Source organism: Leptonychotes weddellii, chromosome 11 (genome assembly GCF_054177405.1).
Source record: "Leptonychotes weddellii isolate Sample4059 chromosome 11, ASM5417740v2, whole genome shotgun sequence".
Lineage (NCBI taxonomy): Eukaryota > Metazoa > Chordata > Mammalia > Carnivora > Phocidae > Leptonychotes > Leptonychotes weddellii.
Genome location: NC_138379.1, coordinates 46,796,158 through 46,811,624, shown reverse-complemented (window position 1 = coordinate 46,811,624; position 15,467 = coordinate 46,796,158). Strand labels below are relative to the sequence as shown.

At 36.8% G+C, this 15,467-nt stretch overlaps 1 protein-coding gene across 1 annotated transcript in view; it reads left to right on the top strand.

Annotated features, from left to right (window-relative positions):
• Nucleotides 1-15,467, top strand: part of FCHSD2 (FCH and double SH3 domains 2) — a 74,762-nt gene that overhangs the window by 34,038 nt on the left and 25,257 nt on the right. The window contains exons 4-5 of the mRNA XM_081798785.1: nt 1,893-1,997; nt 13,276-13,437. Of these exons, the coding sequence (XP_081654911.1) occupies nt 1,893-1,997; nt 13,276-13,437 (267 nt within the window). The remainder of the gene's footprint in view (nt 1-1,892; nt 1,998-13,275; nt 13,438-15,467) is intronic.

The following is a 15,467-nucleotide window of genomic DNA, read 5'->3' as shown; positions in this document are numbered from 1 at the left end:
AAATAAGAAAACAGTACCAAGCATCACCACTACTTTTCAGTGTCATAAGATTTACTGCATTAATGAAAGAAAAATAAAGTGTTCAAATATTAGGAAAAGGTACACCTGTTATTATTTATAGATGATATGATTGTGTCCCCCCCCCCAGAATATGTGACCCAACACTCAAATAGACATAACAATGGTTCAGTAAGGTGAATAGATAGAAGACTATATACAGCCTATAAAACAAAAGAACTTTAAAAAGTTAAGAGTAAGGGAATAGAATGAGAGGAAACATTTATAACATAAATAACAGAAAAAGGAGTAATATCAAGAAAAGTATGTTAAAGTAATAAATAATAAAAGGACAAAAAACTAGAAAAATGAATAGAGGCTAAAGATTGACAATATCTAATGTTGGTGAGAGAAAAATATGCTGTCACACACTACTAGTAGAAGACTATGTACAACTTTTGGAAGGCAATTTGGCCATGTCTATTTTTTTTTATTTTTTAAAAAGATTTATTTATTTATTTTAGAGAACGAGAGAGCGTGGGCAGGGTGGGGAGGGGCTGAGGGAGAGGGAGAAAGAGTCTCAAGCAGATTCCATGCTGAGCTGGGAGCCCAGCCCAGGGCTCCATCCCACGACCCTGAGATCATGACCTGAGTCGAAACCAAGAGTCAGATGCTTAACCAGCTATGCCACCCGGGTGCCCATGGCAATGTCTATTTTAATTAAAACGTACAATTTCCACTTCTGTATTTTTATCTTAAATATTCCTGTATGTGTTCAAAGAGTCATTAACTAGGTTGTTTGTACAGTACTATTTATAATATTGGGAAATTTGAAACTCAAATAGCAATAGAATAAGAGTAAATAAAAAATGGTACAGCTAAACTATTGCATCTGTGGATTAGAGAATGAAGTCAGTCTATTTGTACAGTTATAAAAAGGTCTCAGACACATGAGGGGATGATAGATCTCATTTTAAAGATGTATTCATTTATTTTAGAGAGAGAGCACAGTGGGAGGGGCAGAAGAGAGAGGAAGAGAGAAACCCAAGCAGACTCCACACTGAGCATGGAGCCTGAGGCGGGGCTCAGTCTTACAACCCAGATCACAACCTGAGCCAAAACCAAGAGTCAGCTGTTTAACTGAGTGTGCCACCCAGGTGCCCCATCATTTTACTATTTTTTAAATGAAACTGTGCAAGTATGTACAGATACATAAGAAATAGTTCAGAAGAATACATGTAAATTGATGGGACAGTAATGATCTTGGGGTGAGGGGGGCACATAGTGGGATGTGCAAATATGAGACTTTTTGCCATTTTTTATTAGTTGTTTTACAACAGTACTTTACATTCATGTAATTTTTTTAGAAGATTTTATTTATGTATTTGAGAGAGAGAGACTGAGCAGGAACAGGGGGAGTGGCAGAGGGAGAGGGAGAAGCAGTCTCCCTGCTGAGCAGGGATCCTGATGCGGGGCTCCATCCCTGGACCCTGGGGTCATGACCTGAGCCCAAGACAGAAGCTCAACCAACTGAACCACCCAGGCGCCCCATATTCATTTAATTTTTAGAAATTGAAGGTATGCATATCAAAACATGCAATCCAAATAAGGTTTGTAGATTGTGCCAATGTCAATTTCCTGGTTTTTATATTGTAGTATAGTTGTATAAGTTGTTGCCATGGGGGAAAGGGGTGGGGAGACTTTCTATACTACTTTTGCAACTCTGTATAATTGTATCAAGAGTTTTTTTTAATTAACAAATAAGTGAAAAAAATTAAAGGTTAAAAAAGGAATTGTGGCCACTCGTCACTGAAGTCTATTTAATTACCTAAATAGTCACTAAAGCAAAAAAAAAAAAAAAAAATCAGTCATCATTTTCCTGTTTTCTTTAATAGGTTCTAGATGATCTGGAATGTCATGGAGTTGCAGTGTCAGAACAAAGCCGGGCAGAGTTGGAACAGAAAATAGATGAAGCTAGAGAAAATATTCGTAAAGCAGAGGTGAGGTGACAGCTAACTGTGGCATTTTGCCCAGCTCCAGCAACATCACAGCTGTGATATATACCTTCAGAATTCAATTTCTATACGCTGGTTAATTTGAAGATGACTCAGCATCTTCATCTGAGTCCGGAGTATTATTTTTGAGTACCTGCTTCATACAGGTTAGTACACATAACAAAAAGACACTGAACCTGTTATCTGAAGAGTTTATAATCAAGAAAAATTAACAGAATTACACCACGATAAAGATATAATTTTAAAGTTTTCATAAGGTACATAATAAATCAGTCAAATTAATGGCATAAAATTGATATATATATGTTCAGAGCCTTGAAAAGTCCTCCCCGATAATTAAAGGTTCACTGGTCCAGGGGCATAAGCTGATCTTTTAAAAAAGAGAGATTTGGTTAAGCAGACAAGGCAAAAAACGTTACAACAATGAATTTTAATCTTTTGGTGAGGGGTCATGGAACCCTTTGTGTATGAAAGTGTGAAACCCTCTCTTCCACAAAAAAAAAAAACGCGTTTTTGTGTACAGTGTCCAGAAGTTCATGTGCCCTAGAGTAATATTCCCTGACCTAGTGGCAGGGAGGTTGAGAGGGAAAGAAAGAAGTTATTTGCAAAGGAGGAAGACACAGGATACAATTTGGCAGTTGGATTTGTTTAGAGTGGAGATTTTTTGTGAGGAAATGTGGTAGGAAGTAAGTGAAATAATTGTGGTTAGGACCAGTTTATGGATGACCTGTGCACACTTGTGTATAGTTATCTATATATATAGTTATCTACCCAATGCAACATGTTGAAGGGATGTAGAAAATAGACATTTTAGAAAGACTGAGACTATGCAGACCTCAAGGAGAATATGTTCCTGTTAGGAAGGCATAAAGAGTGTCCAAGATAACTAAGACTTTAAAACATAAATGCTGAGGCGTGGTCCACACAAGTATACTTAATACTTAAAGAACCCAGAGGACACAGAGACCACTGTGGCAGAAGTTGTTAGGGCAGGTAACACAGAAGATGTAGAATTTGAGATGGCTGTTGACAGATGAGTATTATTTAATTAGAGAAAAAGGGATAGCACAAGATTTTTGCCATGCAATGTCAAGAGGCATAACTTGAACCAAAAGAAGAAGGTAGGAAGGAGGCAGATTTGAGCCTGGCATTGGGAAATGCTCTCTAACAGTCATTTGCCCAGTGAGAGAGTAAGCTCCCCGGGACATAGTATATAACACTGTAAGTGTACAAGATACTGCCAGGGACTCTCTACAAGGAGTTCTTGCAATTGGTTGAGGGTTAATCTAAACTAGTGATTTTCATATATCCCCTCAGGACTCTAGAGGTTTTGAGGAAGTGTTTCAGTGGTTGGTTGAGGGGGAGGGGGTAGTGAGAAGAGAGGCAGCTTAGGCAAACATAGGGAGTATGAGCATGTTTTTGGCACAACCCCACAGAAGTGATCTGAACCAGAAACGCATGCCATCTGCCTGGTGTACAGAAACCCTAGTAAACCCAACTTGCCTTTGTTCCTGGCACATGATCCATGGCCTCCATAGTGAAGAGGGCAGTGTGTACAATAAATAGCCATTTTCCACTCTGAATTCAGAGTCATGGCTAAACCACTACCCTAGTGTATTGGCCAAGTACTGTTGGCAGGCCCTTGCCTGGTCTGAGAGACACTGGCTTGTGTAAGAGAGTTTCTCCTGCTGTTTGTTTCTCCATCCAGCAGGAGAGTGAAGCCAGTTTCAGAGCCTTGGTGGAACAGGACAAGTCTCAGAAGTTTTGTGAAGGGTGTGTTCTCTTGTATTTTCCGTTTCCAGACTCCCTCCATGGTGTCACTGTCTGGTATCATCGCTCCACCAAACCCCCCAGTAGTGGCAGCAGTAGGTATCAGTCCCACAAAGTCTGCATTTAGGCTGAATGACATGTTATTTCCATGAGTGTGCTAAAGAGCCCTGTGTTTGTTAGCTTAAAGCTAAAAATATGAAGTGAGATTCCCACAACGGAATGTCTCATTTCTCCTAATACCAGTATTTAAGTCTGTATTCTCAAAGATAATTTTCTTACCAAAAATATGGAATATGCTAAGAGCCATGATGCTGGATCCATTATCTCAGCTTTAACTATCTATGAAATATAGTTAGTCCTACTGCTATCTTAAAATGATCTCTCACTTGATTTTCACCTATCAGATATAAAGAATAACCCAGCTAAAGTTAGATGGCAAATATGTGAGTGTAGTATTGGGGTAGTACTTAACCAAATTGTCATAACGACATTTTTGGGTAAAGTTGACCGACCACAAGAACCTTCAGAAGAATTGACATTAGTAGTTTCTGCAGATTCCTTTTTTCTTTCCTTTGCCTTTATATCATTTGTATTGGATTTTCTCTTTCCATTCAATAGTTATTTACTTTACTATAAATACCTAATCAAAAGGAAAAAAGCTGGTTAAAGTTCCATTATCTCCTTCATGTTTGGTTTTTAACTCCTACCAACATGAATGTTACTCTCCTTTGTTGGTTAATCTACTTTATCCAGTCTTTTCTGTATAGTGTTTCCATTCAGTGTTGCTGATTAGAATAAAAACCTTTGTGGTGCTCAGTAATAAACTTTTTCCAAAAATAAGAAATCAAAAATATAAATGGCCTGTGCTTTTCCAAAGAATAGGGTTTATATAGTGACTAATTAAGTATTGGCTGGTTAATGTGTCACAAATTCACTAATTGATTAGTTTAACAAATACTTAATGAATACCTGCCATGTGCCAAATACTGATGGATATACTATACATACAGTGATGAACAAACTATTATTATATTATTATGATCTCTACGATTGTCACAAAATCTTTGTATTAGATGTGGTACTGTTTGCAGCCCCTGACAAATTCAAGAATTGAAACAGAGCAGTAGCTGCTTAAGTTAAACTTTAGTAACAGTCTTCTTAACCTGGTATTTTTGTATTTAAATTTTTTGACGTGCCTTTGTCACAAAGACACACACATTCTTCATCTGACTTACCTTTCCTATTTTAAAAGTAGCTTACCAAGAGACCAAGAATTTTTAAATACCATCTTTTTGGAAGCTGTACATGACTTACGTTGTTCAGAACACAATTATTCTTTGCATGTTTAAATTTTTCCTTTTATTTGGGTTGAGGGCAGTTCTCTCTTTTTTGACAGTGAGGAGACAAAAAGAGGAGAAAGTTAATGTAAGAAGTCAAAGATACCCAGAAATTTTTAGTAACTCGCATTTGGTGTGAGGTCTGCAGAAGGAACTATAGACTATATGATTCTTTCTTTAAGATATTAACTATAGTTTTTTAATCTGAATTGAATGTACATTTGAAAGCCAAAGTACATTAACAAAGTGAATTAACAAAACCAAAAAAAATCAATTATTATCTATATAAACACATTTTCATAAATAACATTTTCTCTTAAATTATCATCCTATAAGCTTCTATTGTACATCAGGAATTCAAAATTATGTCATCCTTGTACCTCAGTGACTCAAAAAATGGTAATTAATACCCCTTGCCAGCATGCGATAGGAGAAACCTAAAAATTTCACTTGCATAAAATGTAAGGAAATGCTAAGGATGAGCCTGCTATAAAAACAGAATTTCCAGTCATGTTATATCCAGATTGACATTACCTCTGGGCCTGTTATTGCAGGTTTTCACTGTACTCATGTAACATGTCAGCAGACCTTTTGACTAACCACTTTCTTCCATTTTTATTATGAAAAATATCAACCATATTTAAAAGATGAGTAAATATATATTTCTCAATATGCTAAATTCAACAATTAACGTTTTACAATATTGACTTTGTATGTTTATTCCTATTCTGTAATATAGAAGTTAAAGCAGGAGGCCTGATTCGAATGAGTATTTTAAGCAAGAATACTTTATAGATAGATGCTATGTTTTTCATCACAGAATGTTTTTATCAAGTTGCCTCTCTATTAATGATGCTAGTAGTAGTCACTTAATTAGATGGTGCTACCAGCTCTTTTTAAAGTTTCTTTTTTTGTACTTGCAACTAGCAAGTCCTAGTCACCTCCAATATTGGCAGCTGGGTATTTTTCTCTCTTACTTAAGTATCATTATGCTGTCATGGAATTTTAAAAATCAGCTCTATCAAGGTATAATATACAAACAATAAAATGTAACCATTTCAAGTGAACAGTTTGGTGAACTTGGAGAAATGCATCTCCCTAAGTATTCACCACCACAATCAAGATATCAAATATTTCTGTCATCCCCCCAAAATTCTCTTGTGACCAGGCAACAACTGACCTGCTCGCTGTCACATAGGGTAGTTCAGCATCAGCAACACTGAATATTAGATTACTTGATATTGTCCTGTAAATCACATGCAAAGATTACACCTCACATTTTTATCCAGCTTACTTTTTGTCTTAAGTTCATCTGAGCTACTGTGTATTCAGGTTCACTGATCTTTTCTTCTGTAGTGTGTAATCTACTATTAAGGGCATCCTGTGAATTTTTATTTCAGATATTACAGTTTCAGCTCTATAAATTCTGTTTGGTTCTTTATATTCCCAGTTCACGCCTATTTATCTTCATGTTTTCCTTTAAATCCTTAAGTGTATTTATAATAATGACTTTAAGTCCTTGTCTGCTCGTTCCATCCTATCTATGTTTTCTGTTTCTCTTTCTTAATTGATTTTTTCCTTTAGTTATGGCTTGTGTTTTTCTGCTTTTCAAATACCTAGTAGAAATTTTGAGTGTTTGGTTATTGAGTGTCTGGATTCTCCTTTCTTCTTTGAAGACTCTTGAGTTTTGTTCCAACTGCCAATTCATCTGCAGATCAGTTTGATCCTTTGGAGGTTTGTTTTTAAGCTTTGTTTGGGTTGGTTTAGAATAGCCTTTCCAGTAGGGCAAATTTAGCCCTATTACCAATGCATTTCCTTTCTATAGTTTCTTGTTATGCCATAAGTATCCAACAAGGTTTTTCAATCTGGCTGGATAGAACTGTAATATCTTTCAGCCCTGTATAAGCTCTGGGAATTTTTCAGTTCACAGCTCTGTGGCAGATATTTTTTCCTTTGCTTCTCCTCATGGAGTCCCACCTTATATATTCTCAATTTGTTATGGATTTGTATTAATTTAATGTATTTTCCATTACAGATGGCCTCTTTTAAGCCCCATAGTGTCTAAATTTGCCCATTGAGAGTCCATTTAGGCTTTTTTGACATTATTCCCATTAGTCTTTGAACAGTTTCTTGCTTTCTCACACAAGCTTGCTATCATAGACTCGCCTTGTATTTTCCCTGATCAGACTTAGAATTAGCCATTTCTCCAAGGAGCTCTGATTTCTTTTAATAGAGGATAGTATTTAGACACCAAGGTCTAGAATGTGAAGATGCTTATTGTAATGGGTGTCATTTATGTCTTGGCCCTTTCTTTGTTTTTGGAGCTAGGAATTTATTATTTTTTTTAAATCATGAGTTCATGTTGATATTTCCAGTTAAAATTTAAAATTAGAAGGATTTTGTTGAACTTCTTTGATTTTATATTTATCTTTTTTCTCTTATATTGAAAATCTTGGTTCCTAATAATATTACCGTAGTATTTTATTTGTTTTATCCTGCAATATATTAAAGTTTCAGAATTAGAGTAGAAATATTAATGGTAAGCTATTGAACAAAATTTAATTTCTTTGCAGTTCATTTTGAATGTAGACTATCTCCACAAGGGTGGTTTCTGCTTCTGGTAATAAGGAACTAGCTCATATTAGACCAATCGTCCTTTAGATAACAGTTATTAACCCGAGGTAAAAATATTTAAAATAATTACTTAATAGAACTGAAAGATACCCAAGCCATGTAAAAACAGAAAGAAATAGACCCTTAAAAGAAAGGGACTGTACTTGGTGATATTTACATTAAATAGCTCTCTGCAAGGGGCTGCACGACTAGAATTCAAGCATAGAGCCTTGGTCTTACTGGCTTGAGGATGGACGTCAGGAGCCCTCAAGTTTGCGTATATGTAAATAACCTCCAAATCCTCAGTCAAACCTGAATACATTTGTGGAGCAGAAACTCCCAGGAGCTTGACAGGAAACAGTAGCTGGAAGACAAAATAACTGAGCCAAAATTTTAGCTGTTGCTCACCATGGGGAGTAACAATAACCATTAAAATATTGGAGTGGTTATAATAATATCAGACAAAAGAGACTACAAGACAAGAAATATTAAAAGGGATAATTTATAATGATTAAAAATAAGGTCGTCATCATCTTCTCCATCAGGAAGACACAATTCTGGATGTGTATGTAGCTAATAATAGAGCTACTAATATATGAAGCAAAAACTGACAGAACTAAAAGAAGAAATAGCAAGTCTACAATGGTAGTCAGAGATTTCAGCATTCCTTTCAGTAATTAGAACAAGGGGCTAGAAAGTCAGCAAGGATACAGAAGACTTGAACAGCACTGTCAACGAGCATTACCTAATTGGCATCTATAGAACACTCCACCCCATAAGAGTAGAGTACTTGTTCTCTTAAAGTACACACAGAATGTTCAGCAAGACCATATACTAGACCGTAAACCAGTGTCAGTTATTGCTGTCACTCAGAGTATGTTCTCTGACCCATCAGAATTAAATTAAAAATCAATAACAGATACCTGAAAAATCCCCAGATATTTGGAAATTAAATTATTTAAACACAATAATCTGTGGCTGCCTTAAAACACACACACCCAACTTTATGGCAAAAACAGTTTATTATCTCTCACCATTCTGGGTGTTGACTGTGCATTTCTTTTGCAGGTTTTTCCTGAGATTACTCAAGGAACTACATTCATCCAGAGGGTCTGTTAGAGGTCTGGGGCTTTTTTCCAAATGGTCTTTCATCCTCATATACGCTAAACTAGGCTTCCTTACATGGTGGAGACATATTCCCAGAAATCAGGCCTAATTGTACTTAATCAAATCTGTGCTGGCATCAAATTTGCATATGGTCCGTCAAAGCAGATCACATGGATAGGCCCAGAATCAATGTGGGAGGGGACTACATGGATAGCAGGAGGCATGAATCATTGGCAATAACAATTTACCAAAATTGATAGGACCTTGTTAAATCATTTTACTCATCTATAAGATGGAGTTTATGATATGCATCCCCAGAATTGTTGTGTGGATTAAATGAAATAGTATAGTCATATAGTTCCTAGTACATATGATAAAAGTTGTTTGGAATGGTTTTTTTAAGATACCAAAGGTAATTTAGAGTGGCAGATACTATCATCTGCCTTTATTCATTTCCTATGTATGCCAGGCACTGTCCTGAACAGTAGGGTTGCAACAGACACAGTTCTTATCCTTAAAGAAATGGTATTTTGAAGGTAAATTAACTAAGCCCAGATTGGATTTACAGACGTTATAACTGTCAAAAAGTTTTATAAGCTCAGCTGTGGCTTGATATTTGGATATGCTTATGTTAAATTTTATATTAAGATCAGTTAATTGATGTTGTTAATACACCAAGATTATGTATTCTAAAAGATCTGGCTTTCAAAACATTTTAAAAAGCTCTTTACAAATTCTAAAATGATTTGGTCAAGTAGTATCTGGGATGCAATCAAGTTACAGAAACCTTTGCTTTGCAAATTTTAATCAACCAGCAAATCATCACAATTCATTTGAAAACCCTGGAAAATTCTTCTTTTAAATAGTTGATAAAATATAAACAGTTGGAATTCTGAAGGAAAGATAGCTATGATTATTCTGGAGCTGCAATCTAAAAATCTAAGTTTGCAAATGCCATGTTCATCAGTTGTTTGGTAAAATACTGACAAAAATACATCTTAGAAAAATTAAATTACTTGGTACTGAAAAAATAGAATATATTGATATTTCTCTCACTCCCTCTCTCTCTTGATCTCACTCTTTCTCCTTTTTTTTTGTTTCTCTGCTTCTGCAGTTAATGATTTACGTTTATGATTTCCAAGAAAGAGTTTGTTCATTCACCCTTCTTTTCTAAAACATTTTATTGCCTCTATTAGTTCAAAATGCATACTAGAATGGTGCAGAGACAATTGGATAATTACATGCAAAAGGATGAAGTTGGGCCCCTACCTCATACCATATACAAAAATTAACTTAAAATGATCAAACACCTAAATGTAACAGCAAAAGCTATAAAGCACTCATAAGAAACCATAGGAGTAAATCTTTGTGACGTTAGATTAATTTCTTAGGTATGAAACCAAAAGCCCAAGCAACAAAAGAAAAAAATAGATAAATTGGATTTTATCAAAATTAAAAACTTTCTTGCTTCAAAAGATACTATCAAAGTGAAAGACAACCCACAGGATGGGAAAACATATCTGCAAATCATGTACCTGGTGAGAGACTTTTATCTAGAATACAGAAAAACTCTTACGATAAAGACAAAGACAAAATAAAAAGAACAATACAAAGACAATCCATTTTAAAAATGAGCAAAGGATCTGAATAGACAGACATTTCTCTGAGAAGATACACAGATGACCATAAGTACATGAAAAGATGCTTCACATCTTTAGTCATTAAGGAAATACAAACCAATACTACAATGAGATACTACTTCACACCCACTAGGATGGCTAGAATCAAAAAGGCAGACTTAACAAGTATTTTTCAGGATGTGGAGAAATGTTAACCCTCTTACCCTGCTGGTGGGTTTGTCAAATGAGGCAGCTACTTTGGAAAACAGTCTGGCATTTTCCCAAATGGTTAAACATAGCATTATTTTATGACCAGGCAATTTCAGTACTAAGTATATACCCAAGAGAAATGAAAGCATGTTTACACAAGAACCTGTACACTAATCCTTAAAGGAACATTATTCATATTAGGCAAAAAATTGAAATAACTCAAAGGTCTGTCAGCTGACAAATGGATAAAGTGTGGTATATCCATACAATAGGATGTTATTTGGTCATAAATAGGAAGTAGTGATACATGTTACACCATGGATGAACCTTGAAAACATTATGCTAAGTGAAAGAAGCCAGACACAAAAGGCTACATATTATATGGTTCTGTTTATATTAAATGTTCAGAATAGGCCAATCTAATATAGAGAGAAAGTAGAATAGTAATTGGAATAAAGGGTAAGGGTGCAATGGTTAAAGAATATGAGGTTTCTTTTGGAGGTAATTAAAATGTTCTAAAGTGGATTGTGGTGATGGTGGCACATATCTGTGAATATACTGTATCATTGAACTGTACACTTTAAATGGGTGAATTTTATGGTGTGTGTAAGCTGTATCTCAGTAAAGCTATTACCAAAACAGTTACTAGAAGAATAAACGGATTTTTGCAAGGCTATTTACCAAATGGTGTACCTCCAAGCTAAAAACTCTAAGATCTGTATGATAGCCAAAACCACTGAATTGTACACTTTAAAATGATTAAGATGGCAAAGTTTATGTAATGTTATGTAATGTGAATTTTATCTCATTTTTTAGAATATTTATTTGAGGGGCGCCTGGGTGGCTCAGTTGGTTAAGCGACTGCCTTCGGCTCAGGTCATGATCCTGGAGTCCTGGGATCGAGTCCCGCATCGGGCTCCCTGCTCAGCAGGGAGTCTGCTTCTCCCTCTGACCCTCCTCCCTCTCATGCTCTCTGTCTTTCATTCTCTCTCTCTCTCAAATAAATAAAATCTTTAAAAAAAAAAAAAAGAATATTTATTTGAGAGAGAGAGCAGGCGAGCAGGGGAGAGGGAGAAAATTTCAAGCAGACCCCCCCCCACTGCATGCGGAACCCAGTGTGGGGCTCAGTCTCACAACCCTGAGATCATGACCTAAACCGAAATCCAAAGTCAGACGCTTAACCAATTAAGCCACCCAGGCGCGCCAGTTTTATCTCATTTTTTAAAAATCTGTATGCTTAAAAATCTTAGGAATGCAAAATAAATTTAGTAATGAGAGCTCAAGTGAAACGAGTCAGAGCTTAGGTCATTTTTTTCTAAGCTCCACACCCAACATAGGCTTGAACCCACAACCCTGAGATTAAGAGTCACATTCTACCAACGGAGCCAACCAGGTGCCCACATAGCTCAGATCAGTTTTGACACCAACTCCCGCAGCTGAGAATCCAGAGAGTGGTCAGAATTGCGTTCCAGCAGGATTCAGTGAGCACACTTGTAAAGTCCCACAGAAGGCCATGAAGTGAGGGTTGAAACTGATCAAATAATCAAAATCTTCTTAGTGGAACCTTCAGATGTTGAAGGAAGAGACCACCTCTCTATTATGTGGAACAAGGAAGCTGAATTTACTACTTGCTGAGCAAAAGAGAATCATACTTATAAATACAGTCTCTCTGACCAAACAAAACTAATAGATTGGGTTTTGGAAAGTGTGGATTTCAGGGACTGGCAGATTTTCAAAACTGCAGACGTCTTACGGGTGCAGCTGTGCTGTCTAGAGATGGGTGGACTGTGGGAAGCAGGGGCGGGAGCCTGACCGGTGGTGATGGCTGGAGTGAGGCTGTCACTGCCCGGCTGCCTTGCAGAGGCTCCACTGCTGGATCGGGACAGGTGTAGACTGCTTCTGTGCTTACCTGCTCATGCCTTGGAACACGAGTCGCAGAACAAGCAGTCTTTCCGTTTCTGGAATTTGGAGACTAGGAACTTTTTATTTTCTGTCTCTTAACTATTCCTGACAGCTACCTCATAATTTAATTCAGATCTTTACCATGTTGTTCAGTCAGGAGTCATGGAAGTTTTTAGCCAGGGGAGTGACATGATGAGATCATTTGCGAACTTGTAAGTCCGGGAGATGGGTTAGAAGGCTCTGGAACATGCTAGATTTTAGGATGTTCTGAGGCATAGCCTTATTAAAAGGAGAAGAATGCAGACTTTATGGTGTATCTTCCCATTCGTAAGTTCTGTTTGATGTATCTTGTCAAAATGCAAGTGTGCCATTTGCCTTCATTTCTGTTCCTGGGTTTCCTCCCCTCTCTCTAAGTGAAAAATTAACATCTATGCCAAGGTAGCATTGCCAGTGAATAAGAATAATCAAGATTATTCTAATTAATAAATCAGATAACTTTAAAAAAACACATTGATTTGAGGAAAAAAATGCCTTGATTTATTTCTTTCTTTTTTTAATTTAGGCTCAAATTAAGATTTATTTTTTTAATTTTTTTATTTGTTTTTATTTTATTTTTTTATTATGTTATGTTAGTCACCATACAATACATCATTAGTTTTTGATGAAGTAATCCACGATTTCTGACCATTTTCTTGGTTTTCTTAGATAATTAAGTTGAAAGCTGAAGCCCGGCTGGACCTGCTAAAGCAGATCGGTGTTTCTGTGGACACGTGGCTGAAGAGTGCAATGAATCAAGTAATGGAAGAACTGGAAAATGAACGATGGGCTCGCCTTCCTGCAGTGACCAATAATGGCACTTTACACTCGGTAGGGTTTCTCTTCTTGGCTGTGATGGGCAGACTTTCGTTGAAGGATGCCATTCTCTGACTGTGTAGCCAAACCTGAAAATAGCCAAAATTTAAAAGAAAAAATAATGGTTTTGCTAGCAGTTTGGTTTCTTTTCTTTAGCCTATCACTAATTGAGTTAAACTTGGTGCAGCAAAGGAAAAAAGTCATGCTTTTTTTTTTTTTTTAAATGTGCAGTGAAGAACATATTATCACTTGTTGGTTTATTCATGCCACTTTACCAAACTCCTTATCCCATTCATGAAGTAGATATGCTTCTTGTCCGGAAGTAGCAGAATAATAATTTTAATCTAGTGTTTCTGAAGTGCTCAGAGGTCTTCTGTAGTACAAATGAAAACAAACATGCAAAGAGTCATAAACAGTCTCAAAGAAGGGAAAGGAGCACTTTTAGTCTGTGGCTTATTTAACCTGACTGATTCACAAGGGCTTTGCGCTCTGCTTGCTGTATGTTTCATCAGAGACATAGGGCAGGGATGGTGTGACAAACGAGGCCAGAGCTCAAGCCAGTGTTTTCTTTCTCCAAGTCCAGGGCTCTTCCCACTCTGATGTCATCCAGTTCCATCTCAGTTTTTCATGTTGGAGATCTGAATGCCAGAAAAGTTCAGTGGTTTGCCTATTATTACCTAAGTGGATATATGATTTCTAGGTGGTCAGACAAAGTAGTTCCTGCTGCTGCCTCCCCATCCATTACTCGCTCTCTCATCCTCTTTATTTCCTCATGGCATTTATTACAGTCTGTACTTGTCTTCTTTGTTTTCTTTGTCTGTCTTCCTCTCTGGAATGTAATTTCCATGTCTGCCTGATTCACTGCTCAGCACAGCCAAGTGCCTGGCACATAGTAGGTACTCAATAAATATCTGTTGAAGGACGAAGTGAAAGAATGGATGGACGAACAGATGGAATAGTGGCAAACTAAAAGCTAAAACTTTAATCTCTCAACTTCCTACTGTATCCATAGTGCCTCTTCGGTGGTTGTGTCCTTCAGATAAAAGGCATCCTTGCTAGAGAAATTGGCTAAAGTTTAAGAACATTCCTGAAAGTTTTGTCAATTTTTTCACATAGCATTCTGATTTTCTAATGGGAATACACTTGCCCATTTAAAAAAGATTGTGTGTGGGTGTGCATTTTAAGGAAAAGCAGTCTATTGAAAGTTTATTTTTATTTCACTATTAGTGGTAATCCAGCTAGGGAAAGTAGGCACACATCACCCACTTGACTTTGGGGTTAGAAGAGCTTGCCCCATTTTCAGTACAACAGAGTTGCTCCATATCATGGAATATCTCTTTCTAATGCATCTTTTGAATGTCACAATTCCCATCTACTTGAGGTTATTTTGTTGTACAGAATTTAGGATGACAGGAGATTCGAGGCACAAACTTACTTTCAGCTTCTTCAGTGGCACTGTTGGCAATCAATCAGACACATGATTTCCCTTGGATTAGTACCTGTTCTAACTAAATCAACTGGGCAGGCATTTTCCCCTCGGTATGTGCCTACGTCCCGTGCATATTGGAAATGAACAGGACTTGATCTCTCTCCTTGAAGAGCATAGCTGGTAGAGCAGACAGACCTTTATAGATCTTAGTGATACATGGCAGTGTATGACTGGGCTGCTCTGTGCCAAACCTGAAATTGCTTCCTCCTAACTCATCAACACCTTGGGAAAAAAGTCACTTCTCTCTGGGTTTCAGAGAGAAAGTTAAGTTAAATGATTCTAAGATCCCCTCCAATTCCAAAATTTTATGATTTTGTGAAATGCTCTCAAAAAAACTCAATACCAAATAGAAAAATAGGAAAGATGTTTGCCCCATGAAGGAAATGATAGTTGAATAGTCCTTGAAGAATTTCAACAGGAGATAAAGAAGGGCTTCTGCGTGTGAAGAAAGGAAACGAAGGAGATATGCCTAGTACAGTATGTCAGTGAGTAGTGCATTCTGATAGTACGTGTTGAGAACTGTCCAAAGATGTCAGCTCATCTAGGAACATCATAT